The sequence below is a fragment of the Microcebus murinus genome, chromosome 20 (genome assembly GCF_040939455.1).
Source record: "Microcebus murinus isolate Inina chromosome 20, M.murinus_Inina_mat1.0, whole genome shotgun sequence".
Lineage (NCBI taxonomy): Eukaryota > Metazoa > Chordata > Mammalia > Primates > Cheirogaleidae > Microcebus > Microcebus murinus.
This window is the reverse complement of record NC_134123.1, coordinates 33,345,829-33,371,694: the sequence shown is the minus strand read 5'-3', so window position 1 is coordinate 33,371,694 and position 25,866 is coordinate 33,345,829. Positions and strand designations below refer to the sequence as shown.

The 25,866-nt window shown below is 57.4% G+C and overlaps 1 protein-coding gene across 3 annotated transcripts; it reads right to left on the bottom strand.

Moving 5' to 3' along the window:
* Positions 1 to 252: 252 nt before the first annotated feature.
* On the bottom strand, positions 253 to 21,520 carry IRF8 (interferon regulatory factor 8). Of its 3 annotated transcripts, none has more exons than XM_075995843.1 (9): positions 21,455 to 21,520; positions 17,904 to 18,078; positions 12,205 to 12,388; positions 9,936 to 10,027; positions 8,144 to 8,249; positions 6,967 to 7,014; positions 5,412 to 5,804; positions 3,681 to 3,796; positions 253 to 3,041 (listed from the first exon to the last, which is right to left on the bottom strand). In XM_075995843.1, exons 2-9 carry the CDS (start codon positions 18,075 to 18,077, stop codon positions 2,865 to 2,867), a joined length of 1,290 nt encoding a protein of 429 aa, XP_075851958.1. In that variant the 5' UTR covers position 18,078; positions 21,455 to 21,520; the 3' UTR covers positions 253 to 2,864. The 3 variants fall into 3 exon arrangements, with proteins under 3 accessions (XP_075851958.1, XP_075851959.1, XP_075851960.1); XM_075995844.1 differs by having other exon boundaries at positions 17,904 to 18,131; positions 21,455 to 21,519; XM_075995845.1 differs by lacking the exon at positions 21,455 to 21,520 and adding an exon at positions 20,110 to 20,312.
* Between the last annotated feature and the right edge of the window lie 4,346 nt (positions 21,521 to 25,866).

Genomic DNA, 25,866 nt, shown 5'->3' with positions numbered 1-25,866 from the left:
CGCAGCGCCCCGGCCACCTTCTCCAGGGAGTTCCTCACGGTCAGTCTCCGTCCCCTTCTGCCGTTGTTTTGGGGGGACGCGTTTAGATGAAAAGCAATCTTTCAAGTGCTATCAGAGGGCTGTTCTAATTCCGAGGACCGGATTGATACAGCACATCGGGGTGCCGACGCCCCGCCGGAAGAACCCAGAACCTGGCGAACATTATAAAATGTCTTAACGGTGACTGAAAACACACAGAGCACACGCATCAGCTTTTTGGAAAAGAGCATTTTATTGTCATGAAGAATAAAAGAGATCGATATGTTTTTTTCTTAATGGATACAAAAATAAATACTCATTCAGCATATAAAAGACACGCGCTTCCACATTCACTTGCGCTGGGAGAAGGCACCCACTGTCGGCTGGCAAACACCGCAGGCGGACAGGACTGCCGTCCTTAATTAATTAACTGATCCTTCTTTTTTGTTTTTTTGAGACAGAGTCTCGCTTTGTTGCCCAGGCTAGAGTGAGTGCTGTGGCGTCAGCCTCGCTCACAGCAACCTCAGACTCCTGGGCTCCAGCGATCCTCCTGCCTCAGCCTCCCGAGTAGCTGGGACTACAGGCATGCACCACCACGCCCAGCTAATATTTTTTTCTATATATATTAGTTGGCCAATTAATTTCTTTCTATTTATAGTACAGATGGGGTCTCGCTCTTGCTCAGGCTGGTTTCAAACTCCTGACCTGGAGCGATCCTCCCTCCTCGGCCTCCCAGAGTGCTGGGATTACAGGCGTGAGCCACCGCGCCCGGCCCAATTAACTGATCCTTAATACAATGCCCGCCGTGCCGGCCAGGAGGGAACAGCCACTTCCACTGGCGCCTTCCTGTAGCCAGGTGGCGTGGACTCCATACACACACCTAAGGGACCTGTCGTGGCCGCGTCTAATTACACGCCACGCCTGCACCGCCTTCTCGCACATACATGGCGGCTACGGGAAGAGGAAATGGGCGTTCTCTGGCTTTTCAGATCTGAAATCAGAGGCCCTCCTGGGGACAAGGCCGCCGGGCCGGCCGAGCTTGGGTCTCCCAGACCCCAGCCCCTTCCGCCCATCTCGAAACGAGGGCAGACGCAGGTAAGGCCTTTTCCCGCCCCCATTTTCACGGGAGGTTCTGTGTGAGGGACGGCGGTGGCCCGGGCTGGGGACGGAGGAGAAAGAAAGCAGAAGACAGAGAGAGGATTCTTCTTCTGCCCGCTCAGGCCAGCGCGGCTGGAGGCAAGTGGACCCTCCCACGCCCCAGCACATCGACCCGGTGTCTACACCGGCCGCAGAACTGACCCAGTCTAAGCGCCCAACCCTGTGCTGGCAAGCGGCAGGGCACCTAGAGGCGCCTAGCACACCTCGGGGGCCCGATCCCCCCCGCCCCGGCGTCTGGCCCAGCACACACCTACGCACAACAGCGGCCTGATCTAACAAAACAGAGCTTTTTTTCCTTTTTTTGGAAAAGACGTTCAGCTGCCTTTTAATCGTGCCGGTGTTGGAAAGGATTCAGGCCTCACGCGGCATGTCAGGGAGCGCCGGGGGGGACGCCGTGAACCCCGCCGCTAGGCCGAGCCGCCGCGTCAGGGGTCCCGCTCCTGGCTGCCGGGCAGTGCCGCGTCGTGGGGTAAACCGCTTCCCGCGCTTTGGGGCAGGAAAAGTGTCTCGTTTGCTGGTCGGCAGGGTAAGTTCTTCCGGGGCTAACAAGGGGACTTCCCCACTGGAATCCCACCCTGCCGCTCTCTGTGGAGGGCAGACTGGTGGCCTGGGACGGCACGAACCTGGAGAAGCACCAAGCACGGGGACGGCGCCCTCCCCTCCCCGGGAGGCTGCGGGACCGCGGCGTGGTGAGACACGTCCCTCCACCCTCGCCGTCTGCACCCCGCACCCCGCCGGCCGATGAAGAGGGTGACCTCGTTGCAGGGGCAACTGACATGCTCATGTGACCCACAATTATTTTTTTAAACTTATGGTTTATATCAAGCCCATTTAAAATTTAAAAAAAAAAAAAGATTCAAAGCTGTTTACAATAGGACATGTAAAAATAAGACGATTCAAAGTACAAATGTTTTTAAAAAACAGGTCAAAACCATTTAGAAAGAAGAAAAGAAAGCAGGATCTGGAACGGTTTAATTACAGAAATGGAAAAATAAATTTAGCTCAAAGCTTCCTCAGCGGGAAAGTCTTCAATGTCTGAAGGTGAAAAGGCGCCAGTTCACCTGGGCAGGAACACGCGGTTTCCCGGCACCAAAAAGTCTAGGAAGAACGTACTTTCTTCTAAGAAAAGTGTCGGTCTCACTCATTAAAGGGAGGCTTGCATCTAAATATCTTTAAATCTTATCAAGATGCTTAAAAGTAAAAAGATGCTTTGCATAGAATCAAGCATATGAAATCATAAATCTATAACTCTCTAAAAAAATGTATAAAAACAGTCCTGTTTTCACAAGTTGGTTTTAAACTCCAAATTCCTTTACCTGCAGCAGCTGTCTGCTGACAGCATGGAACGGCAAGTCTTTGGAAATGTCCATTTGCCCCAACTGCAGAAAGAAACAAAGCAACTAATGATAACTAGGGAGGGAAAAAAAAAAAAACAAATCCGTAATCACGGGTTATAGTTATGGCATCCAGACCATTTGGCGTAAGTCTCCCACGTTTGCACCGGAACGGCGGAACGGTGGCGCGACTTTGTTTTCCACGCCGGCTCCTCCGCGAAGGCGGTCGCTGAGCCGAGAGCCGAGCACGGCGTCCCGCCCGGGGCAGAGGGGCCCGCGTCCGTGGGGAACCACGGCTGTGACTGTCACCCAGAGGTGCGAGACGCTGGCGGGTGGGGGGCCCCGGAGAGACACTTAGACGGTGATCTGCTGGTTTTCTCTGAAAAAGGGTCTCTGGTGGGAGGCGCAGATATCCGGAAACATCCGGAAGACCTGGTCCGGCAGGGGCTCCTCGGGGGCTGGCATCACGGAGCCGGCGCCGCAGCTCTTCCCGGCTTCCTCCGCCAGCTGCCGGACGTACAGCTGCTCCACCTAGAGGGTTCGCGCACAGGGCGAGAGAGAGATGGGGTTCCGAGTGAGGTGGGGACCGTCCTTGACCCCAGCCCGCGTCTCTGACGGCCCCAGCCCAAAGCTATCATTCCAGAGGCTCCAACGTGGGCCCCAAACAAATGAACTCGGACTAGGCAGATGGAAAGGAGGGGCAGGAGGTTGTCCTGCACAGACCGCTATACATATATACTCTCCCAATATCACCCCGACTTTGCCAGCCCGTGCCCAGAATTCCACCATTAGAGTTTCATTCCTTTGACTACAATTCAACAAGGGCCTGCAAAGCCCTAATGTGTCACTGAGACCCTAACTGAACAGGAATTATCTTTCTAGAGATGCTTTAAAAAAGCAAAAAGAGAGGAACAAAAAAGAAAAAAAAAACCCATGCATACTCGCATATATGAGACTCTGCATGGTTTCTGAGAGTCCCAGACAAGGGAAGATGGCTCAGAGGTGACAAGAAGCCACCTCCCCCGTAGCGAGGGTCTCGCCCAGGCCCTGGCTCCGCACCCAGGTGGAAACCCCCATCCCTGCTGCCTCTTCTCCAGCCCAAGTGAGAACTCGGCCCTGACACAAGCACCGGGAGACCTGGGCCCGGGGCCGGGCGCCGCCCGCTCTCACCTGCACCAGGATGAGCTTGGAGCGCAAGGGCGCCATGTCCGGAAACTCCTCCCCGAAGCACAGCACCGCCCTGCCGTCGGGCAGCCGGGCCTGGCTGCCGTAGAACTGCTGCAGCTCTGGAACGAGACGCGGGGGCGGGTGTCTGCGAGCGAGGCCGAGGGGGCCCCCCACTCCCCCTGCAGCAGAGCCCGGGAGGCGCGGGGCTCAGGGGGGACCACGCAGGGTACCACGGGGCCTTCGGCCCAATCCCAACTGGGGACCTGGTGGCCATGCCCAGGGAGTCGCTGGGGTTTTTAACACCTACCGTGTTTCCCCGACAATAAGACCTCCACATAAAATAAGCCCCAGCAGGATGTCTAAGCATGTGCGCAATAGAAGCCCCACCCCGAAATTAAGCCCTAGTGACGGGCGTGGCTCGCAGCGCGTCTGCACAGCCCATGCGTTTCGTCCCGGAGCGGGAAAGGAGACGAGCAGCCCTTCTCATCTGCCCCGTGAGAGCTCTGTGGCTCAACATGAGAGATCGGGGCCAACGGTTCTAAAGGAAATAGAGTCGCAAGACATTCAGGATGGAATTCGGGGTTCGGAGACTGACGATGATGTTCCAGAAGAAGACAAGTATATTTCAATAAATGTAGATGATGTACTATCCTTAAAAAAAAACAAACAGCACATTCCCTGAAAATAAGCCCTACGGTGTCTTCTTGAGGAACACTAAATAGAAGACCCTGTCTTGTTTTCGGGGAAACACAGAAGATTTGATCTCTTTCAGCAGGCACAGCCTGCCCGACTCACCGCTCCCTCCTGTCTCGCTCATCTGCTCCTTTACTCCACCTGCCCAGCCCCTGAGGGCCCGAGTTTGCAGCCCCGAGTGAGGACGCCCCAGGAGGGCCGCAGCCCCCGCCCGGCACCTCCGACTCCAGGTTCTCAAAGTGGAGCCCGAGGCCCGGCAGCAACAGCCTCTCCTGGTGAGGCCGAGAGAAGCGCAGCCTCTCGGGCCGGCCCGAGACCCCGGAGTCAGGGAGCTGGGGAGGTCCCGGGAGTCTGCGCCGCGTAAGCCCTTCGCCGCGCGCTCAGCCCTCGCCGCCCCTGCACCAGGCGGACCCCCGGGGCTGGCGCACCTGAACTCACACACCTCACTGCACCTGCCCCTTCCAGGAACCCTCCTCGGGGGGCGATCGGGCCAGACGACAGCAGAGAGCCTGGCTCTAGCTCGGGCCCATGCGGGAACAGGGAGGGGAGCAGACAGCGTTCGGGACACAGAGAGGTCAGCCTAACCCGCTGCTCGGGGTGGGATGACAAAGGCTCCGGGCAGCCCTACTGAACACAGGTGTCACCCCCCAGCACTTAGTGCGTACAAAGCCAGCGCATCTCGGGACGCCCACTCGAACCCCCAGGGACCCCGCCAAGATGCAGATTCCGGTCCCCTGGGCCTGTGGCAGGGCCTGAGGCCACATCCCTAGCAGCGCCCAGGGTCCAGGGACGGTCCCCAGAGCACGCTCCAAGCTGCAGGGGTGACGTTCCCTCGTCCTACCGACAGCCACGCGAGGAAGGTGCTGACTCTGCGCCCCCATTTACACACAGGGAAGTCGAGGCACAAGGGTTGCTCAGCAAGAAATTGCAGAGCAGGACGCTAAGGGGGTCCCCGCTACACCCCCCCCTACACTGTCCCACCCCCCCCGGGCTGCAGACGGAACGGGGACGGAGGCGTGGCCTTCCAGGCTCGGCACTGACCTCGGAAGAACTGGCTGGTGTCGAAGACCTGCACCACCGTGTCCCGCTCCAGCTTGTTGGGCCGGCCCCGGCTCACCACGGCGTTGCCGCTGCAGAACACGCGGCCCTGGCACAGCCGCTTGACGAACACGCCCTGCCGGTTGCTGTGCAGCAGCACGCCCCGCTCCAGGTGCCCGAACAGCTTCCGCGTCACCTGCCGCTGCCGCTCGCTGGGGATGGCGTCGGCCGGCGGGAAGCGCACCAGCTCCAGGCCCTCGGGCCCGTACAGCTTGGCGCCGCCGCCGGGCAGGCCGGGCTGGCCCAGGGACAGGCGGCAGCCCTCGGGGCAGCTGGTGGTGGCCTGGCCCACCAGCTTGCCCCCGTAGTAGAAGCTGATCACCATCTGGGAGAAGGCTGCGGACGGGAGGGGCGGGTCAGCGCCTCCCAGGCTCCCCCGCCCGGGGGCCTCACTTGCCCATGTCTCGGATCTACCTCGGTGACACTCTGGGGACATTCAAGGACTTCTTCTAGAAGTTAATTCTATTTATTTTATTTATTTATTTATTTTTTTTTTTGAGACAGAGTCTCGCTCTGTCGCCTGGGCTAGAGTGCCATGGCGTCAGCCTAGCTCACAGCAACCTCACAGTCCTGGGCTCAGGCAATCCTCCTGCCTCAGCCTCCCGAGAAGCTGGGACTACAGGCGTGCGCCACCGTGCCTGGTTGATTTTTTTCTATATATGCTTTTAGTTGGCCAATTAATTTCTTTCTATTTATAGTAGAGACGGGGTCTCGCTCTTGCTCAGGTTGGTCTCGAACTGCTGACCTCAAGCGATCCTCCCGCCTCTGCCTCCCGGAGTGCTAGGATGACAGGCCTGAAAGCCCAGCAATTTTGCCTGTTCTTGAACTTTGCATAAATGAAATCTGACTCCCAGGTGTCCTTTTGCATTGGCGTCTTTCACTCAATGTTACGTCTGTTGAGGGTCATCCTGACCTTGAGCGATCCGCCCACCTCGGCCTCCCAGAGTGCTAGGATTGCAGGCGTGAGCCACCGCGCCCGGCCTGGATCCCTAACTTCTAACCCTGACAACCTCTCTTGACAACAAAGGGCATCGGACTTAGGGTGCCCAAGCCTCGGACGGGGAGTAACACTCGGCTAGAATTTGCTAATATTGTCCTAGGCTTTCACTGCATCTGCTCCGGCCCCTGACTTCCTGCTTGTACAGCTGGCACAGGGTCTACTGTCACAGGCGATGACCGTGGGTTCCCATTCAAAATAAACTTTTAAGTGTTTTAAGGCGAGGAGATTTGAGGAAAATGTGTCCATCACACACAGCCCGGGAGGAGCTGCTGTGGGCTAGGCTGACGCCAGGGCGCTCTAGCTGGGTTCCCTTTCCTGGGCAGACACCCCGGCTTCCTTTGTGCCCAGAAAATGCCACCAACACGCCCGAACGTCAACCCCAGGGGCAGCTGGCAGGACGACAGCCGGGGTCCTGAGCGTCACCAGACTCTGCCGGGACTGTCTGGCCCTCGTCCCGACAGTGTCCGTGCCCCGCGCCCGGCCCCGAGCGCCCCGTACCTGAGTGGTGCGCATCATAGGCGGCGTACCCCGGCACCAGCGGCAAGCCTGCGGGGGGCGGGGGGGACAGGAAAGCGAACTCAGCCGTGTGCGGGGACCTTCCGCCGCTCCCGCCCCAGGCTCCGGGCTCGGGGAGCGCAGGCTTCTGCCGAAACAGGTGCTTCTCCCCGCCGGAGCGACGGCTCTCAGACACGGACGCCAGAGCGGGGGTGCGGGGGACTTGCTCTGTGCCACCCCGGGGCTTCTGACCGTGCGTCAGGGTCACACTGTGGGGCCACGTTCCCCTCCCACCCAGGGGCCTGCCCCCGAGACGTCTCGGGGCACAGTGCCCACCGGCCGGCCAGGGCGTACCTCTGGGGGGCGCCCGGGGTGACCCCGCAGCACAGAGAGAGGCCGTTCCCAGGGCCCCTCCCACGACACTGCCAACCATAGCCCGGCAAACCCCCAAGGTCCACGGGGCCAGCCACCACCTCCCAGGATGCCCCGGGGGACGGGGGCGTAAGAAGAGCTCGAGGGGGGCAGCGGACAGGCTCCCAGGCTGCAGAGCCCGTGCCCGGCAGGGTCGTTTCAGGCAGCCTGGGAGCTCTGAGGGCCACCATCGGACGACGATAAAAGGGCAACCGACTCCCTCAATCCTGGTGACACCCCCGGGGCAGGCTCTGGTGTCTCCATTACATGGATGAGTAAACAGAGGCTCAAATGAGCTATGCAACGTCCCAGAGTAGGATTCGAACCCGGGGCTCTGCGCAATGTCCCATCCCCGGTCGGAGCGCTCCTTCCCTCCAGACAGGCTGAGTTCTCTTTGGCCCCGGAGGGGGCCTTAATGTGGTAACGGACTGGTAGGCCTAAGGTACTGCCCGGGGACCAGCGCCAGCGAGGCTGAGAGCCGCGTCTTCCCTCCGGTCCACTAGACCCCTCGACGTTCCCAGGAGCGCGGGGGAAAAGCAGACATGGGCGTCACCCATGGAATGGGGCAACCTGTGCCCCTCCTAGGAAACGGCGGGACACGGGGCCAAGGGGACGGCTGGGCTCTGCCCACGCCTGTTCACCTCTCCGGTCTCAGTCACCTTTACTGTGACACGGATCATAACAGCACCAACCACCCCAAGGCTGGCCCTGGCGGATGCCACGAGCCATCCGGACCACACCCGGAGACCGCCCCAGGCCCCCGCCTCACCTGTGCCGGGCTGCTGCGCCCACCAGTCCGGAAGGAGTTGACTGCGACAGGGCTCTGGCGGGGAAGGGCTCCTCTTGATCATGCCCACGTAGTCGTCCACGGAAGGCTGCACGGCCAGGGGCGAGACGGGGAGACAGCTCAGCCACGGAACTCCCAACGTGGGCCCCAGTGTTTGCAAAAACGAACAGTCTGCGGCCGCATACAACCACGCTGCCACCTTTGTCTCGGGAGACGAAGGTGAAGCTTCGCTTTGCAACCCGGAAGACCCTAGACTGCAAACTACTCCGGCTCAGCAACCAGCCCCCGTGGCTGAACCACCGGGCTCTTTGGGGGCCGCAGAGAGTTTACTGGCCTTTCCCGTGGAACTGCCTGTCGCAGACCGAAGGTGCCACGTTCTCCAGGTGCCACCATGCCCTGCAGAGGTGGGCAGGTCCTCAGACACCACTGCCCGGTAACTCCCGGCAATCTCTGCCGTGCTGCCCACCACCTGCCCAAGGAGCCACGTGCAGATGCTCCCACCTCTAACCCACTCCTTAAAGGAGGCCGGTAAATCCAACTATGAGACATTTCATTTATAACAGCTGCTCTCCTCGTGACCCCGGTGTGGCAATCTGACTATCTCACTCTCTGGGCTGAGTCAGCAGAAAGGCCCCAGAAACAGCCTGGGAAAACAGGACATTGGTGGAGGGACGCCAGGCCAGGAACATCCTCGTTCCGCTGCCAGAGACCACCCGGAAAAGCCAGGCCTTTGAGGGTGGGCTGTGTCTTATCCTCACTCTCTTACGGCCAAGCTACTCCTGAAGATTCCATCATCACTGTGCTGTTATTAAGAAGAACCTATATGGTGCTCGCTCCACCTTTTGCAAGGGCTGCATGGGATTATTTTAGTGATGCAAATGTCCACCTTGTCACAGGCATAAAAGAACACAGTTAGGCCGGGCACCTGTCATCCTAGCACTCTGGGAGGCCGAGGCGGGAGGATCACTCGTGGTCAGGAGTTCGAGACCAGCTTGAGCAAGAGTGAGACCCCCCCCCGTCTCTACTAAAAATAGAAATAAATTAATTGGCCAGCTAAAAATATATAGAAAAAATTAGCCGGGCGTGGTGGCGCACGCCTGTAGTCCCAGCTACTCGGGAGGCTGAGGCAGGAGGATCGCTTGAGCCCAGGAGTTGGAGGTTGCTGTGAGCTAGGCTGACACCACGGCACTCTAGCCTGGGCAACAGAAAGAGACTCTATCTCAAAAAAAAAAAAAAAGAGAACATAGTTAAGAGGCTAAATATAGAAGAAAAGAGCATCCAAATAGCTAAAACGTACACAAAAAAAGCCATGAGATTTGCCTAAGGAGACCCCACGAAGCCTTCGCTTACAGCCTATTAACTATGCATTCACCCACAGCTCTAGCGAGCCTGGTGATCCAGTTTTCCAACCCATCGAGGACTAAAACCTGCACGTTAAAAAGCAAGCAATCCGATAGCCCCGTGATTAGGACACTCATCCTCGGCACGGCCACCCCGAGCGGCGAGGAAAGTCGACGAGCCGTTGGCCTTTGGTCGTTGGCCGTAGCCTGCCCGAGCAGGCAGCCCGCGGCAGGGGACAGACAGCCACCCAAAGCGTTCACAGGACGAAAAGGGGAGAGCTTGAGCAGACTCCACCGACCCAGAGCAGGCAGCTCAGGAGGGACACGGCATGGGGGGCCGGGGGCTGACCAGGTGGCGAAGCCACTCCCGCCGCCGACGGACGCGAGGCTTCTGCAGGCCGGGCCGGGGTCCCGGGAGCGCAGTCCCCACTCACCTCCTTGATCAACAGCTCGTCGATTTCGGGGCGCCCACAGTCCATCTCCGCGACCTCGTTCACGCAGGCGGGAGTCGCCACGCCGAGTTTGCCTACGGAAAACCGGACAGAGACCACGGCCATCGCTGAGGCCACAGCCCGTTTCCTGTAAACGCTGAGCTTAGCGCGAGGAAACCTGAGCTCACGCGTGTGCTGGCGGTCTGGGAACGGCGCAGGCGTGATCTCCCGTGCCTCGGCCCGATCGCAGAGGATCAGCAAAGGCAAAAGAGAGAAGTCGGTGGTGGCGGTGGCGGCGGTTTTCCCTAACACTCTCAGAGGACAAAGACAGCACACTTTGCTCTGGGAGGCCGAGGCGTCAGGATCGCTCAAGGTCAGGAGTTCGAGACCAGCCTGAGCAAGAGCGAGACCCCGTCTCTACTAAAAATAGAAAGAAATTAGCTGGACAACTAAAAATACATATATAAAAAATTAGCCGGGCAGGGCATGGTGGCGCATGCCTGTAGTCCCAGCTACTCGGGAGGCTGAGGCAGGAGGATCGCTTGAGCCCAGGAGTTGGAGGTTGCTGTGAGCTAGGCTGACGCCACGGCACTCTAGCTCGGGCAACAGAGCGAGACTCTGTCTCAAAAAAAAAAAAAAAAATAGACATTATGCAAATGCGGCGTTGCTTTGCCCCAAGAACCGCCTGCTCCTTTTTTAACATCCACCCTTGCAGGTGAGGCCGGCCGCAACCTGGGCAACAAACAAGTCAGGGTCACCTGCCACTCTGCCACTTCGAGCTTGACTGGTGCTGGGGAGGCAGTGGAGGGCACAACGGAAACTTCCCTATTCCTCCAAATCGCAAGCTTGTTCTCTGGTGATTAACGACTATCCAACACTGGGGGATGAGGCAGAAAAGAGGACGGCCGGGCCTTGCAGAGCCAGCCCAGAGCATCGAGCAGAGGTCTCCCCTAAAAACCATCTGACGCCCCGAGGGAAGGCCAGGTTGCTGGCCTGACAGTTTATTACCGATCAGGGTTTTGGGCTCAGCGGAGACAGTGCCAGTTTGCAGACGATTAAGCTGCAGACGCCCCACGCAGCGGCTGCATTGCCCCGGTGTGGGGTGCCTTTCTGCCCTTCCCTGACCACACACAGGTACCAGAGTCTCATACTCTCTCTCCAGCGGTCCTTGTCATCATTTGGTTCCCTCATTCGCTGAGTTAAATAACTCTCCAAGACAGGTTCGCTCTACACGGGTTCGAGTCACAGTATTAGCCGATTCTGTAATCACCCACCAACGCAGTGAACGCCTGCACGGGGCGTGGGCTGCGAGCTCGGAACGGTGGCGCCGCCCTAGCAAGTGTTACGAGGGTTCTGTTTCTCTCGGGCACTACTGGACCACGAGTAAGCCTCTACGGGGAGAACCGAGGCGGGTCATCATTCTCATCGCCCTACCGAGGGGCGAAGAACGTCGACGTGTTAAAGGACGTTTTACACAGTGACGGTGATCAGACTTTCTGTCCTGGGTCACCGCGGGTCACCGCAGCTGCTCAGCGCACTGGCTCGGAAGGGATTCCGCAGCCAGGCCTGAGCTGGGTGCGTTCTGACTGATGAGTGATGTCTGGCCAGAGTGCAGCCCGAGGCAGCGGGGTGCGCGGCGGGGTGTTTACGGCCAGCACACGTGCTTTCTTGGGGTTTGGGAAGAGACCCCAGGAACGATGGCATCCCAGAGCTCCCAAACAACAACCAGGATCTACTGCCACGTCCAGACGTACCCCACCTCCAGCCACGGAGCCCCCTGGGGACACCTTCCGCAACTTCCCTGGGAAACTTTACTCCCGGCCGCCCCTGGGGTCCATCCCGTCCTCGCCCACCGCACTCCCCCCCAGCCTCTCCTGTGTGTGAGCTGCCGGAACGGGAAGGGAGGCCTCGTCAGAAACTGTGGTTGGCGGGCCCTCACTCCCGCCCGGCGGAACTCTGAGCCTGGGGGAGGTCCGGCGCCTGTCCCGGTCTGACCGTAAGTGGCAGTGGCTACTTGCTGGGCTGCGCCCGTCTCCCCCGCCCTTCCCTCCGACCCTGCCCCGGCTCCCCCGGCCGGAAGCTGCCACTCGGACAGCAGCTGGTGTGTGAGGTCAGCGGGGAGCCACCTCCCGATCTGCTTGCACAACGGAGGGGGCTGTTTGTTTGTTGAGCTGGGGCCACGTGCCCCAGACCCCGCGTCCACCCCGGACCCGAGGGCCCCGTGCCCGGGCCAGCTCCTGGAAGGCCGCGTGGGCCCAGGAGGGATAGTTACATTTCTGCTCCTCCTCGGGTACGATGCGGTACACTTTGTACGGCTCAGAAATGTCCAGCTGGGACCGGTCGGTCACTTCCTCAAAATCCGGGCTCTTGTTCAGAGCACAGCGTAGCCTCGTCTTCCAAGTGGCTGGTTCAGCCTTGTCCCCTTCTTTAAACTTCCCTTTAAAAACTGCCCAGGCCTGAAGGAAGAAACAGAAGCGCATGACATGCACGGCCGGCCCCCGTCACAAACATCCGCCGCCATGACGACGGTGGGGACCCGGTGCACCCCCTCCCCTCTGGGAGTCTCTCTTGCTGGCCGTGGGCTCCCACTAGATTTGGGAACTCGAAGAGGCTTCGACCGGGCCACGCTCTCCCCCGACCCCTGGTGTCAGAAGAGCCAGGCCCGTGCAGGGGGCCCCAAGTTCACCCAGCTGAGCCAGAATTCCAGCCCAGGCCCACGGCTCCTCTCACACACACCCCCCTGAAGGTGCCTTTTAGCAAAGTCCTTCCCGGGATGGAGGGCCTAAGGTTAAGACCCACAAAGAGGAAGTTGTGCATGGTTTCACTAGAATGTTCAAAACAAAGAACAAGTTGCTGCTTTTTCAAACCAACCCCTAGCTGCTAACACGTAGCCCTGAAAAGGGAACATGTGCAAAAAAAAAAAGGGGCGAACTTGGTCATCCGTTGCCCTGCCACTTTTAATAGAAATTTTGTTTTGCATTTTTGAATTTATTCTAGACTTTTCCCCAAGGCACAGATTCAAAGGCAATGACATGGTTTCCCTTTAATGGTTTTGGTGAGTTTTGTTTGATTTGTTTTAGCTCTTTTTTTTTTTTTTTTTTTTTTTTTTTACTTTCTCCAAACCTTAGGATCTGAACTAGGACCAGAAATTCAAAGCTGAAATCTTAAAGTCAAAACGTAGAGCAGGGCACTGTTTTAAAAATAAGACCCGTGAATGGGCATATTTTAACACTCCAAAATTGGAACACAGACACACCGACCCTGAGGTAACCACCGTCAGGTGAAAACGACCTTCGGTTTTAGGCAAAATCAGACAGTGCCCCTGGAGCCTGAAATAACTAGAGATCTGTAGGGAATTCTGAACTCCGCTGAGGAAAACGCAATCGCAAGGGATGAGCAACTTCGCCAGGGTGGCCGGGTCTGGGGTGAAATGCCCGTGTCCCTACTTCCCGCCCAGTGGACTTGCCACTGGTGTAATGCAAGGTTCCCCAGCTCAATGCATACAGCAGTCCCCCGGGAAGCGTGTGAAAAGGCAGGTTCCCGGGCCTCGTCCCGCGAGGGTCTCACTGGGCGGGTAGGTGCGGGCGAGGTCTGGCAACCTGGACCTGCAGCCAGCAGCCCAGCGACTCCGGCCCAGCTGGCCGGGAGACCACGCTTGCAGAAACCCTGCAATGCCCCGGACGTCACAGCTCCTGTAAGACAGCCCTAGCTTTTCTCCTCCTCTCCAACAAGGACAAGAATGTTTATAATGTAAGACCAGCGCTCTCTGCTCTGTTGATGCAAAAGTCTGCATCTGTGCCCGGGCTGGAAACACTGGAAGAGCATTCCCGTTAGCGAGCGTGGGCAGTGGCTTCCTTCTCAGACACAGATGTCAAACTCCTCTTTAGGACAATTCTGTAAAGTCCGTGGTCGATTCTCTCCTCTATTAACCGCACCGCCCACCAAGCATGGGCTTGGGAGCTGTCGTCATTGTTGTTCCAAAGACGTGCGACAGCAAACCACGTACTGAACGAACGGTAATTACAACTAGCTGCTACTTTAAATCAGGGTCCCTCAACCTCGGCAAGACTGACGTGTTGGATGGCATCACTCTCCTCCGTGGCGGGGGCTGCCCCGCAAGGGAAGGGCGTTTAGCAACGGCCCCAGCCTCAACCCACCAGAGGCCAGCAGCACCCCTCCCCTAGCTGTGACAACCAAAACTGTCTCCAGGCCGGGCGCGGTGGCTCACACCTGTCATCCCAGCACTCTGGGAGGCCGAGGCGGGAGGATCGCTCAAGGTCAGGAGTTTGAGACCAGCCTGAGCAAGAGCGAGACCCTGTCTCTACTATAAATAAAAAGAAATTAATTGGCCAACTAAAAATATATAGAAAAAGTTAGCCGGGCATGGTGGCGAGTGCCTGTAGTCCCAGCTACTCGAGAGGCTGAGGCAGGAGGATTGCTTGAGCCCAGGAGTGTGAGGTTGCTGTGAGCTGGGCTGACGCCACAGCACTCACTCTAGCCTGGGCAACAAAGTGAGACTCTGTCTCTGAAAAAAAAAAAAGAAAAGAAAAATGTCTCCAGACACAGCCAAGGGTCCCCTGGGAGGTAAAACCGTGACCACCTCCATTGGAGAGCCACTGGATGAACCCACATTCCAAATGGACCTAGAGATGCACAGCTTTGGAGGGAATGCTACAACCCGCAGGTGCACGCCCGGAACCGCTGCGCCCACGAGGTGCGGCCACAGTCGTCTGTTCGGAGCTCACACTCGGCCCACGAGGAAGGCCGGGACACGCCGTCCACCAAACCAGGCCCGCTGGCTGGGGTGCATCCTGGCCGCCACCCCCAGCCTGCAGCCTGCCCGGAGCCCTGTGACTCAGCAGGTGCCCGTCTCTGCCGGGGCCTCTCTGGCCGGCTCCAAAACATCGGCTTAGCTGGATGACATCTCACCATCCCTCTCAAGCGAGAGCTAAAACCCGGTGAGACAGGGCTCCGAGGCCCACCCACAGCCACCGCCACCACCTTTCTCCCAGCAACGCACGGCTCGGCCCACGTGACACTCAGACCACGCAGTCTTCCTGATGCAACTTTGCTGTCTTGCGTTTTAAACATGAAATGCTTCGAGGCCTGCTGAATTGGAAATATCTGCGCTGCTAAGTAAGTTTCAACTCATGTAGATCGATGAGAAGCCCACGCACCCCAACCCTCACTTAACTAGACGTCCCCCCCACATCTTTACGAAAAGAACGCAAAAGGCTTTTGTAAGAATAAATATGAATTGATATCAGGGCCTCATCAGCATGCTCAGGGTTGGCACAAGATGAGCTGAATCTCCAGTCCCCCGGCCGTGGTCTACACTGCAAAGCCGGTCTGAGGATGCCGGCTGAAGGCAATGAAGGATTCTCTTGCTAGAAGCCACTTCTTACGATCCACTTATTAAGGGAGGAAACAAAACTCATATATGTTTTTCTTAACTCCTAAATTTTTGCAAGCTTTTCTTCCAAAGAATGTTTGGAAGAAATGGGTCTCCGCGTAACCAGAGAAGCCCTACGACGGCTCTATCTGAGCAAGGCCTCCCCGCCGCCGACGTCTCCCAGTGGCAAAGTTCCGGAAAGTTCCGTCAGCTCGCTGCCGCAGACCTGCGCCGAAGCCGCCTCCCCACCCAGGTGGGCGCCCGTGCGCCCCTCCCGCCCCCATTCCTGCTGAGATTGTAGACTCACTTCAGATTGCCACATCGACAAACTGCGTAACCAACGGAAACATTGGGAATCTTGCACATTTTTCTCAACGCTGTTGAAACGGCCATGAAGAGCATTGCATAAGACATAAATCTGGGGCTTTATTCCGGCGGCCCTGGGGCGCGAGCTGAAGCAGGGGACGGGGTGGAGGGAGCAGCCCGCGTCTCCACCAGCGGCCGACGCCAGGGCTGCACGGCCGCGGGGCCTGAAGGTGTCTGACTGGCGCTCAACCCGCCACGGGCCCCCGTCAAGCACCCAGTGCCTCTGTCCATCCTGGCTGCGGTCAGCACATGGCAGGGCTCTCAACAGGGCAGGGGAGACTCTGCCCCCCAGGGGACATCTGGCAACGTCTGAGATGTTTCTGGTTGTCACATGGGAGGAGGGCATGCAACTGGCATCTAGTAGACCAGGCATGCCACTAAACGTCCTGCAAGGCACAGGACAGCCGCCAGCACACGGGATGACCCAGCCGTAGCTGTCAACAGTGCTGAGCGTGAGCAACTCTGGCTGTTAGGGGCATCTACAATAGCGAATCCCTGACCGCCCGGCTGGGACTGGAGCACTGTAGACATGTGCAGAGCCATTCCCAAGAGAAGTCCACCAGGATGCCAAGGGCAAGAAACACCTCCGATCACTCGGGAGGGAAATCTGCAATGGCACTGCCAACCAGGAAGCAGGCATTGGCGTTGGAGCACCTGGCGGTGCCCAGGCTTCCTGGCCTGGGATCCTTGGTCAGAAGGGATGTGGAGGACACGTGGGATCTACAGGACCCCTCCAGGGTGAGTGCAAAGCGTTCCCATGTGCCCATTTCTCTCGGAGGGGTCAACGACCGGCATCAGATGCTCAAAGAGTTCGGCAACCCCACATTACAGATTTAACGAGATTGCAAAAATGCACAGCCCCACGGCACACGCATCGGCCAGGAGGAGGCTCGAAGGGCTGAAATGCATCCTAACCCAACCTGGACCTACCGATGCCTCCGTCTGGGGTCCAGGTGTGATCTTGGTCACTTTTGTTCGCCGATGTCAGGTGCCAGTCATCCCTGGCTGAAAGGCCAGCGCTGCTACGGGCGGGGTCCTGCGGTCTCACCCCTTCCCGCCTGTTCAAGGTCTCAGGTCTGACTCTGGCCCTCCACGGCTCAGGCCCCACCCACCTTCCACACTCTCAGCCCCCAAATGCCACAGAATAAGCACACGTGGCACTGATTTGCAACCAAGCTCTAAGTCAGACCACCCGTGGTACCTACATTTGCAAACATGAAAATCTGGGCTGACCTTGACCTGGGGCTCCAACCCTCCCAGGGCAAAACCTGCATGTGTGGAGCCTCGGCAATGACCACAGGTGACTCTGATGACCGCTGGGGGACTCAATAACCCGGCTGGTCTGCAGAGCTGGGCTGCCCCGGTCCTTACTCCTCTGCCCGAGTCTGGGTGCAAAGGCAAGAATGCCTGTTTCGATCAGGACCTGGGCTCCCGGCTGGACTACCTGCCCAGACACTGGCTCTGTCACTCAAGCCCTGTGAGCATGAGACCGCAGACAAGCCTCACAGGTCTCCTCCTCTCAGTGCCTCTGAGAACAGCACCCGCTACCAGGGCTGCGTGCAGGAAAAACAAAACAACCGTGCGAGGCCAGGCCTGGCACGGAGCAGACCCACCCTCAGTGCATGGTGGCTGTCACAGTGCACGCTGCAGAACTAAGTAGTGAGTCTGTCCATGCTCGACCTCCTTATTGCTCTCAAGGCAGGTAAGACTATTTGTAGACACATACAGGTTCGGGACACCCCACGAGACCTGGCCCCAGAAGGAACGACAGATGGCATCTCACCCTCCGGAGCTGGCCCTGCCATGCCAAGTGGCGGCAACAGCTTTGAAAGAGTGAAGACGTCGGCCTCCCCATGTCCCCGCGTCCCCTGGGGCAGCAGCCCAGGGGGGAAAGGTCTTCTCCCTCCCCAGGCTACTTAGTCCCCATGAAAGGGACACAGAGCAGGGAAGGAAAATGCCCTGGGCATCCTCGTCGGAAAACGCCAATAACACAACTCACCTAGAAAGTAACCAAATAATCCAACAGATGTAAAATCAGCTCATGTGCATTTTCGAGACACATTCAGCACTCTTTGGTTAACGTTCAGATTTGCACAATTGGATTAATTTGTAGGCAAACCAGAAAGATGTCACCCGACACCTCCCCACATCCCCGAGGGAAGCAGGGACCATGCTCAGAGTGGTGGGGTCGGGGGCTAAGGGGGGGGCACTACCTTGAAAATGGACGCGTCCACTTCCTGGTTATAGTCCTGCTTGCCCGCATGTTTCCAGGGGATCCGGAACATGCTCTTCTCGTCGTTCTCCCAGATCAGTCCCGGGTACATGCCGCTGTCGATCTGCTCGATGAGCCACTGCCGGAGCCGCCGCCCGCCGTTGCGGTCGCACATCCTTGGACAGACGGACAGACAGCGCCTCGTGAGTCCCGGCGACCCCGGGCACGGCTAACAGGAAGACCAGAGGTTTGCGATGAAGATGCTGGCTTGGGGCCACGCCCACAGATCCAGGGACGCCAGGACACCTGCCAGGAGCAGCCGGGAGCTGGCCTTGATGACCTCAAAGCCGGGAATGAAAACCGAAAGCTCCTCCACAGCTGGAGACCCGCAGCTGCCCGGCAGCCCCGCGCGAGCCCCTCCTCCCGCCCCTTCCAGCTTTCGCAGGACACGTTCCCTTCCAGGCAGGGACGCCCGCCCACGAGACCCAACAGCCCCGCTGTTAGCACGACTGGGAAAATCACTATCACAGCATGAGGTCCGGACAGCCACCACGCACCCCGCCAGTCTGAGAACCGGTTTCCCGGTGCCCGGTTTGACGGATGTTTTGGGACACACCATCTGAGAAAGAGGAAGCCCTCGGGGCTGTGCCTTCTAGCTTGTTCCTTCACAGCTGACTTAAGTGATAAGGGCAGGCATCTGGGGTCCCATATAACCTCGAGGCAGGAGCTACAGGTGCCCCGCAGGGCTGTAGAAGATGAAGCACTGAGACGCTGCTGCCTGGACCTTAGACGTGACATGTCACTGTTACTATCCACACTTTCCTCCCGGAGAACTCTTACAACCCGTTGAGAGATGGGGACGAGAGTGAAGGAACACACTGTGGCTACAGAGCAAAGCACGATGGGGTCTTCCAGAAGACTCCCTCATCTAGGGACCTGCCCATCTGGGGCACCCAAGGACATCCTCTGGAAGGACAGTCTTGCCAGAGCAGGTGTCTTTCCCAGTGGCACACGAGAGAGAGAGAGCTGTCAGGCCCTGCCGACTCTCGGCCGGCATTTACAAGAACAGCGCTGGAAATCCCCCAGGCAGTTGGACAGACGCCCACCCAAAAGAAAAAAATAGCATTTCTATTCTTCTGATTAAAATGTGGCCTCTTCAGGCAGGCCCGTTTAAAACAATGTCAGCGGTGACAAGACATAACGTCCGCAAGAATATGGTCACAACCAGAGCCATGCTGGTCCAGAAAGAGAAATAACAGCCGGCAACCCTTGCGAGAAGTATGTGTTTTGGAAACTCCCGCCCCTGCAGGTGGCTTTGGGGGTGGGAAAGGAAGGGGGACAGGGGAAGGAGGCGAGGACCCTTAAGTGCCAATTTTAACTTCTCCATCCGATAAACCCGGTTGCCCATTTGTGGGCTTTACAGGGGGTAAAGTGCACGAAATAGGAATTAGACATTGATCTGCAAATTCCGGACTCTGGCTGAGGCTCTTCTCTAACTGGACCTTGGGGCGTCACTCGAACCTCTCTGACGCTCCTCCACCTGTTTAGTGCAGGGAGCTGTCCCGAGAGACTCAGAATTCTACAACGGCCCATGCGTTTGTAAGTAAGAAGGGACAAATTTGGGGCAGGGAAAGGAAACACCACCACCAAGAACCCCCCAGAAAACAGACAGGCAGGGTGCAAGCTCCTGCAGCCCCTTCCCGGGGAGGAGGAAGCAGAACTCCTCCCAGCTCCAGGAGGGAGCCCCGGGGAGGAGGATGAGGGGTTGGAGGCTGAGAATATGTCGAATAAAACATTTCCCCTCAGCCCCTTGCAAGAAGGTTCTTAAAACTAGAGTCAGTGGTCCCTGAGCCTCCCGAAATCAGAAGCAAAATTGTGTGAGTGCAGGCGTTGCTTCAGGAATAGGGTCAACGCTTCCTCATCAGGATTCCTAACGGGTTGAAAACCTCAAAACTCTGAAGGACAACTGTCTTAGTGATTTATAAGAAAAAGGAAGAAAAAAAAAAAAGAAGAAGAAAGAGAAAGAGAGAAGAGTGAATCACAGGCTGGAAAATACTTTAGAAATCATCTAACCCGGCCCCCTCTTTATTCAAAAAGAGGAGAGACTGGAGCCCAGAGAGACAGAGCAAGCGCCGAGGCACACGGCCGGCCGGCTGCGCCAGAACTCACGCTGGCGCCCAACCCCGGCGGCGGCTGCTTTTACTCACTGTGCCCAGAAAAGCCACAGCTAAGTTACAGGATCTCAGCACGCAGACAGCCCTCTATCAGTGTCCTTTGCGATCAGCTCCAAGTTCTAAGTCGCATCCAAAGCCTAAGACTCTCCTACAACGCTGATCCGTAACGATTTATTAAACACCAACAAATTAATCCCACCGAATGCCCAGCCAGGAAAAACTAATAAGCCCAGTCAGTCACATGTTTATGACTTCCTCTTCCTTGATTTTGAGATAATCATCCCCTCTATTGGCCAAGTCCTATCTGGAGCTAATCTGCATCCCTATAAACTAACCCAGGGGACAGGCTTCCCAGAAGGAAGGTGACAAGAGGCTGCCCCGGGCCCACCCCATCCGGATTCCAGGGTGTCCCTGAGCTGCCGTGCAACAGAACTCACCTCCTGCCCGCCCCTCGGGGCTCTGGGCACTTGCTCCGGCTACAGGGCCCCCTCCTCACCCCTGGACTAACCGGCATGGGAGCCATTTCTCTCTCTGGCCCCAGCCTTGCCCGAGGGACTGACTCTCCCAAATCTTTCCATAAAAAGGACAAGCTCAGAACCATCACTGAACCACTAGCTCGCTCTTTTGGTTTAAAAAGAAAGTGGGGGCACTATAGGTTGGGGGGTGGGGAACAAGTTAACATTTTGGAAAATTCTGTCTCTACTTTCCATTTATAAAGCCCTTCGCAGCTCTGCGTGAGTAACACATCTCACCTTGCAAAGTCTCATTTTTGCCACACGCTGTTCTTGTGGGCTGTGACCACTCTCAGGCCGGGGGGGCCTCCGGGCTGGGATGGAGGCAAAGGACCCCACACCCCACCCAGAAATCGTAACTGACGGTCATTAACCAGAACTTTAAAATCAGCATGCCCTGCCCCCTTCGCGATCTTTAACCTCAGCAGCGCTGGGTTGCCCGGCAGGTTCGGCATGCAGCGGACCCTCCCAGCCTCGACCCTCCCAGCCTCCTCCCTCCCAGCCTCCTCATCCCACGGGGAGCTCAGGGACGCAGGAGCAGATCCTAGGACAGAGGGGCAGCTATTCCCTTCACTGCAGGAACCCTTCTGAAGTTTCCTATGCAAACCGGATTTTGAGAAAAATAAGACCATTTTTTTTTTTTGGCATCACCCAGTCTTTGCGAACGAGCCAAGGAGCACGGCGCGTGCACGCTCAGCCCGGGCGCAGGCGCTGGGGACGGGGAAGCGCAGCCAGACAGCCCGGTGGCACGGGAGGGCTGCGCCAGGGCACCTGCCCCGCCGCAGGTGCATCGCGCCCGCCCGGCGTCGGGACCCGGGGCGACCGCCCTCGCGCGACGCCGGGTCCCGCCCGCGGAACGTGCCTACCTGCCGCCGCCGCCGCCTGGGTCCGCGCTCGCAGCCCGCGTTCCCACGCTCGCGGCCCCCGCCGGCGCGCCTGCGCATTTAAGGGCGGGGACGGGGCGGGCCCGGTGCGCGGAGTGACGGGCGCGCCGACCAATGGCGCGCGGGACGGGGGTGGGCGCCGCCCCACCGGCGCGGCCCGCCGGGCCCCCTTCTGTGAAGCGCCCCGCTTTCCGAGAAATGACTTTGCGCTCCGGAGTCCGGGTGGCAGCGGCCGCCGGGTCCCGCGCGTCCTCCTCCGGGCGAGCCCCGAGCCCCCTCTCCTCCTCGCACCGGGGGTCCGGGGGCGGCGCGGGCGGGGTGGGGGTTCCCCCAGGAATTCCCGAGGGGCCCGGGTCAAGGTCAAGGTCAAGGCGGAGGATGCGGCTCGCAGGGCAGAGGTCGGCGCTGAGCGGTCCCCCCCAGGTGTCCGCGGGCGAGCGCGGCCCCGACCCTGAAGCTGCGTGGACGCCCCCGCGCCGCGCCCAGGCCCCGGGAACGTGTCCCCGCGGTGCGAGGTGCACCTGCCGGTCCCCGCGCGGGACCCTGCACCCCCTGCCCCGCCGGCCCTGGGGCGGGGTCGCGTGAGGCCCCGCGGCGCTGCCCCGCGCGGAACCGTGTTGGGGTGCGGCGGCAATAATGATGCACCCCAATAATGCGCTTGTAAGAAGTGCGTCTGCGGACGGGTCCCAGGCCAGCCCCGCGGGCACCCGGGGTGGCCGGGGACTGCCCAGGTAGAACCGCATCTGCGGCAGCCGCCCGCCAGCCCGGTGTGGTGTGGGGTCTTCTAACGCGTCCGCGCTGGAAGGCCCACGTGGGGGACCCTCGGCGTGTGTGGGGGGGGAGACCCCGGCGTGCCTGGGCCTCCAGGGTCCGGCCACCCGCGGCTGTGAACTGGCATTTGTTGTAGATACAGGAGTAGAGAGGGGGAGGACACTGGAGAAAGAAACAAGAAAGTTCTGTTGAAACAGAAGGAGAAAGAATTGTTTTCCATCCCATGTGCCATTCTGGGGCAGGCTTACGAATGGAAGAAAACGAGGGTCGCAGTGGGCTTTCATTGCCCAGTTGGCGCATCGGACACAGCGACAGTATTTACAGGGCTGTTTTGTTCATTCGGTTTTTCGGAGACCTGGGGAAAACGTTTGAGATTGAAAAAGAAATTGTGTTACCCCCTACAATACCAAAAGTACACTGTAAGTTTGAAATTAATAAATGTTTAAAATACAAGTCCACAAAACACGTGAACTTCATCATTGTAGTTGATGGGTCGATAAATGTTTCTCGCTGCATCTGAAAACCACAAGTTCACAAGTCACAAATCACCTGGTATGAATTTCCTGATGCCACGGATCGATCGCCAGGAATCCATAAGCAATGATACAGTGAGTTCCCTGTCGCCAAATAATTTCAGACCAAAACTATTTTTTTAAAAGCTCAAACTCTTTAAAAGCTGTTTGGAGACTGGGGCAAAGTTTTAATAAGTTTGCTGTGATGTGGGATGGATCTTCCAGAAATCAGAGCACCTGGGACCTCAGAAGTTCTCAAAGCAGCCTTCTGTATGTGTTTGTTTGCACTCATGTGTTTTCATAAATATTCCCCTCAGGCCTGCACAGATTTGCTCACTTACAAATGCTGTTTGCTGCACAAGATGTGTGCTCGGGTTTCCTCTCGGCCCTCCGCTTGGACGAAGCCAGAGGTAAGCACACACAGGAAGTCAGCAGTGGAAGGGCTCTAGCGTGTGCTATTGGCAGCAGGTGTCAGTATGTACGTTACTGGAGTTGCTCACAAGAGACTGGTTTACATGAAAACTTCTCGGGGAAGCTGGGCGTGGTAATCCTAGCACTCTGGGAGGCCGAGGCGGGCGGATTGCACAAAGTCAGGAGTTCAAAATCAGCCTGAGCAAGAGTGAGACCCGTCTCTACTATAAATAGAAATTATCTGGACAACTAAAAAATATATATATATATATTAAAAATTAGTCAGGCATGGTGGCGCGTGCCTGTAGTCCCAGCTATTCAGGAGGCTGAGGCAGGAGGATTGCTTGAGCCCAGGAGTTGGAGGTTGCTGTGAGCTAGGCTGATGCCACAGCACTCTAGCCTGGGCAACAGAGCGAGACTCTGTCTCAAAAAAAAAAAAAAAAATTTTTCTCTGGAAATCCCACATTTTCACCTTGGTGATTCCTTGCTGCCTGGGAATAATTTCTAACCTTCTCTGTTTAGTTCTGTTCTTATTTAACAGGCATTTATTGAGCAACTGCTATGTGCTCAATAGAGTGCCAAGGACAGGAGACCCAAAGGATGAACAGACGTCTTCCTCTGATCATTCCTGCCCGCATGGCACATCCTGGAACATTTCATCCTGACCTCCCTTCCTGCCTCCTTACTGCCTCCCTGTTTGTTCTACTGGCTGCTCCCCAGGGTAAGCCTTTCTGTCTTCTGGTGGCTCCCGGTGGCTGTCACACAGCCTGGCATCAAAACCCATACTTACCCAGCCTCACCACTTGCCCACGTCCGGCAGGAGCCCGTGTCTCTGTGGGTGGCAGCCTGCCACAGCAGGGTTTGGAGTTAGGCTCCTGTTCAAATCCAAGCTCCCAGATTCACTATATTCACTATATTCCCAAGGTCACTGTGACCTTGAACAAATGACTTAACCTTCCAAAGCCTCGGTTTCCTCATTTGTATAATGGCACTGATGATAATATTTGCTTAAATCACATGAAATCGCCCATATTCAACCATTCTTCACCTACAGAAAGGGCAACTTATTATGGCTCCACTTAACCATCCCTGCCCTTTAGGATGAGTAGAGATTGAAGGAGATTGTGTGTGTGTGTCCTTTCCCACACCTTTCTCGTCAGAGCAAGAGGAAAGGTCTTACTGTTGCCAAATGAGAGAGAAGTCTAGAAAAACGGACACAGTGATTCTTAACTCTAGGTTCCAGCTGCCAATTGCAGACCCGTAACAACCAGCCTTGGATGAAGACTACGAAGCCCCGCCCCCACACACACACCTGGTCAGTTACCTGCCCCTGCCCCGCCAGGCTAGGTCTCACCTCCTCACCCGTTTCCCAGGCTCCTAGAGACCCTCACCTCTCCATGGAGTCCCTTTGTCCTTCTCTCCACCCTCCCTAATTCCTGCCTTCCTAATCTCCAGAAACCTCCCCAATCTCTGTCCTGCCCATCTGTCCTGCTCCGCCTAAATTGTCGATCTTTACGTCTCCCTGATTTCCTTCCGTGGCGGGGAGCGGATGCGGAGGTGACCAATGTAGAGCCCCTTCCAGAGCCAGCTCGGGACCTAATCCTTAAGAGACCCTCCGACTCTGACAGCACCTGCTCTGGACTGGATCGTGTCCCCCCCCCAAATCCTTATGTTGAAACCCTTACCCCCAATGTGATGGTGTTTGGAGATGGGGCCTTTGGGAGGTGATGACGTTTAGATCAGGGAATAGTGCGCTTGGAAGAAGGGATACCGGACAGCATGCTCCAGCATGCTCTCTCTGCCACGTGAGGACGCAGGGAGAACCCAGGGAGAAGGCGGCCATCTGCAAGCCAGGAAGAGAGACGGTGCTGGCACCCTGGTCTCGGACTTCCAGCCTCCAGGAAATAAACATCTGTTGTTTAAGCCCCCACAGGCTATGGGATTGTGTCATGGCCAAAGTGACCAAGTGAAAGTAGCATGACTTTCGTGCGGCATGTTGCTCATTGACTCCCAAGACCTCTTCCCCACTTCTGGCCGCATTACAAAAGGCCCTCCCCTGTCACCCTGGCTGCTTTTCCTAGTCCTGGGGAATACAGGTGGTGGGAATCCACCCAACCTCACATTTAAGGTGCTCAGAACGGTGCCTGGTTGTCACAAAGCAAAAGCTCGATAAATCTAAGAGGAGGTTGCGGGAATGGTGGATTCTACCAGGTCCGGCTTCTGCAGGGACCAGTATTCCACGAGGAGCCAAAGTGCATGAGATTCACACGTGCGGATTTACAGAGGAAACGGCTCTGAGAACCTTGGACCCTTGGCCGGACCAGAGATAAAAAATGGACTCATGAGAGGGAAGAGGGGAGGGGAGCGGTGCAGCTTCCTTGGGAAAGAGCTCACCTGTCCCCTTCGCAACGTCCAAGCCAAGCTGAGCGCTGAGACCTGAGACGTGTTTGCCAAGAGCACGGAGTCCACTCAGTCCCGCGCTGCGCTGGGTTTCTCAGGGACCGGAGCTGGGCCTCCCAGGGATTAGGACTTGGCCTCTTTGGCCACCACTTCATCCTTAAGGTCTAGCTGAAGTCCTCTCCTCTTTCCTGCTCCAGCCTTCACTGACCAGCATTCTGAAAACATTGGGCTCCAAGCTACGCCGAAATCTTTATAGCATCCATCCACATTAACCGTATACATTTATGAATTATTTCCCTG

Coding starts and splice junctions, on each gene's coding strand:
- IRF8 (XM_075995843.1), bottom strand. CDS start 18,077: ATGTGCGACCGCAACGGCGGGCGGCGGCTCCGGCAGTGGCTCATCGAG. Junction 8,250..9,935: donor ACGAGCTGTTGATCAAGGAG/GTGAGTGGGGAC, acceptor CTGGCCGTGCAG/CCTTCCGTGGACGACTACGT. Junction 3,042..3,680: donor CCAAGCTCATCCTGGTGCAG/GTGAGAGCGGGC, acceptor CGAACCCTCTAG/GTGGAGCAGCTGTACGTCCG.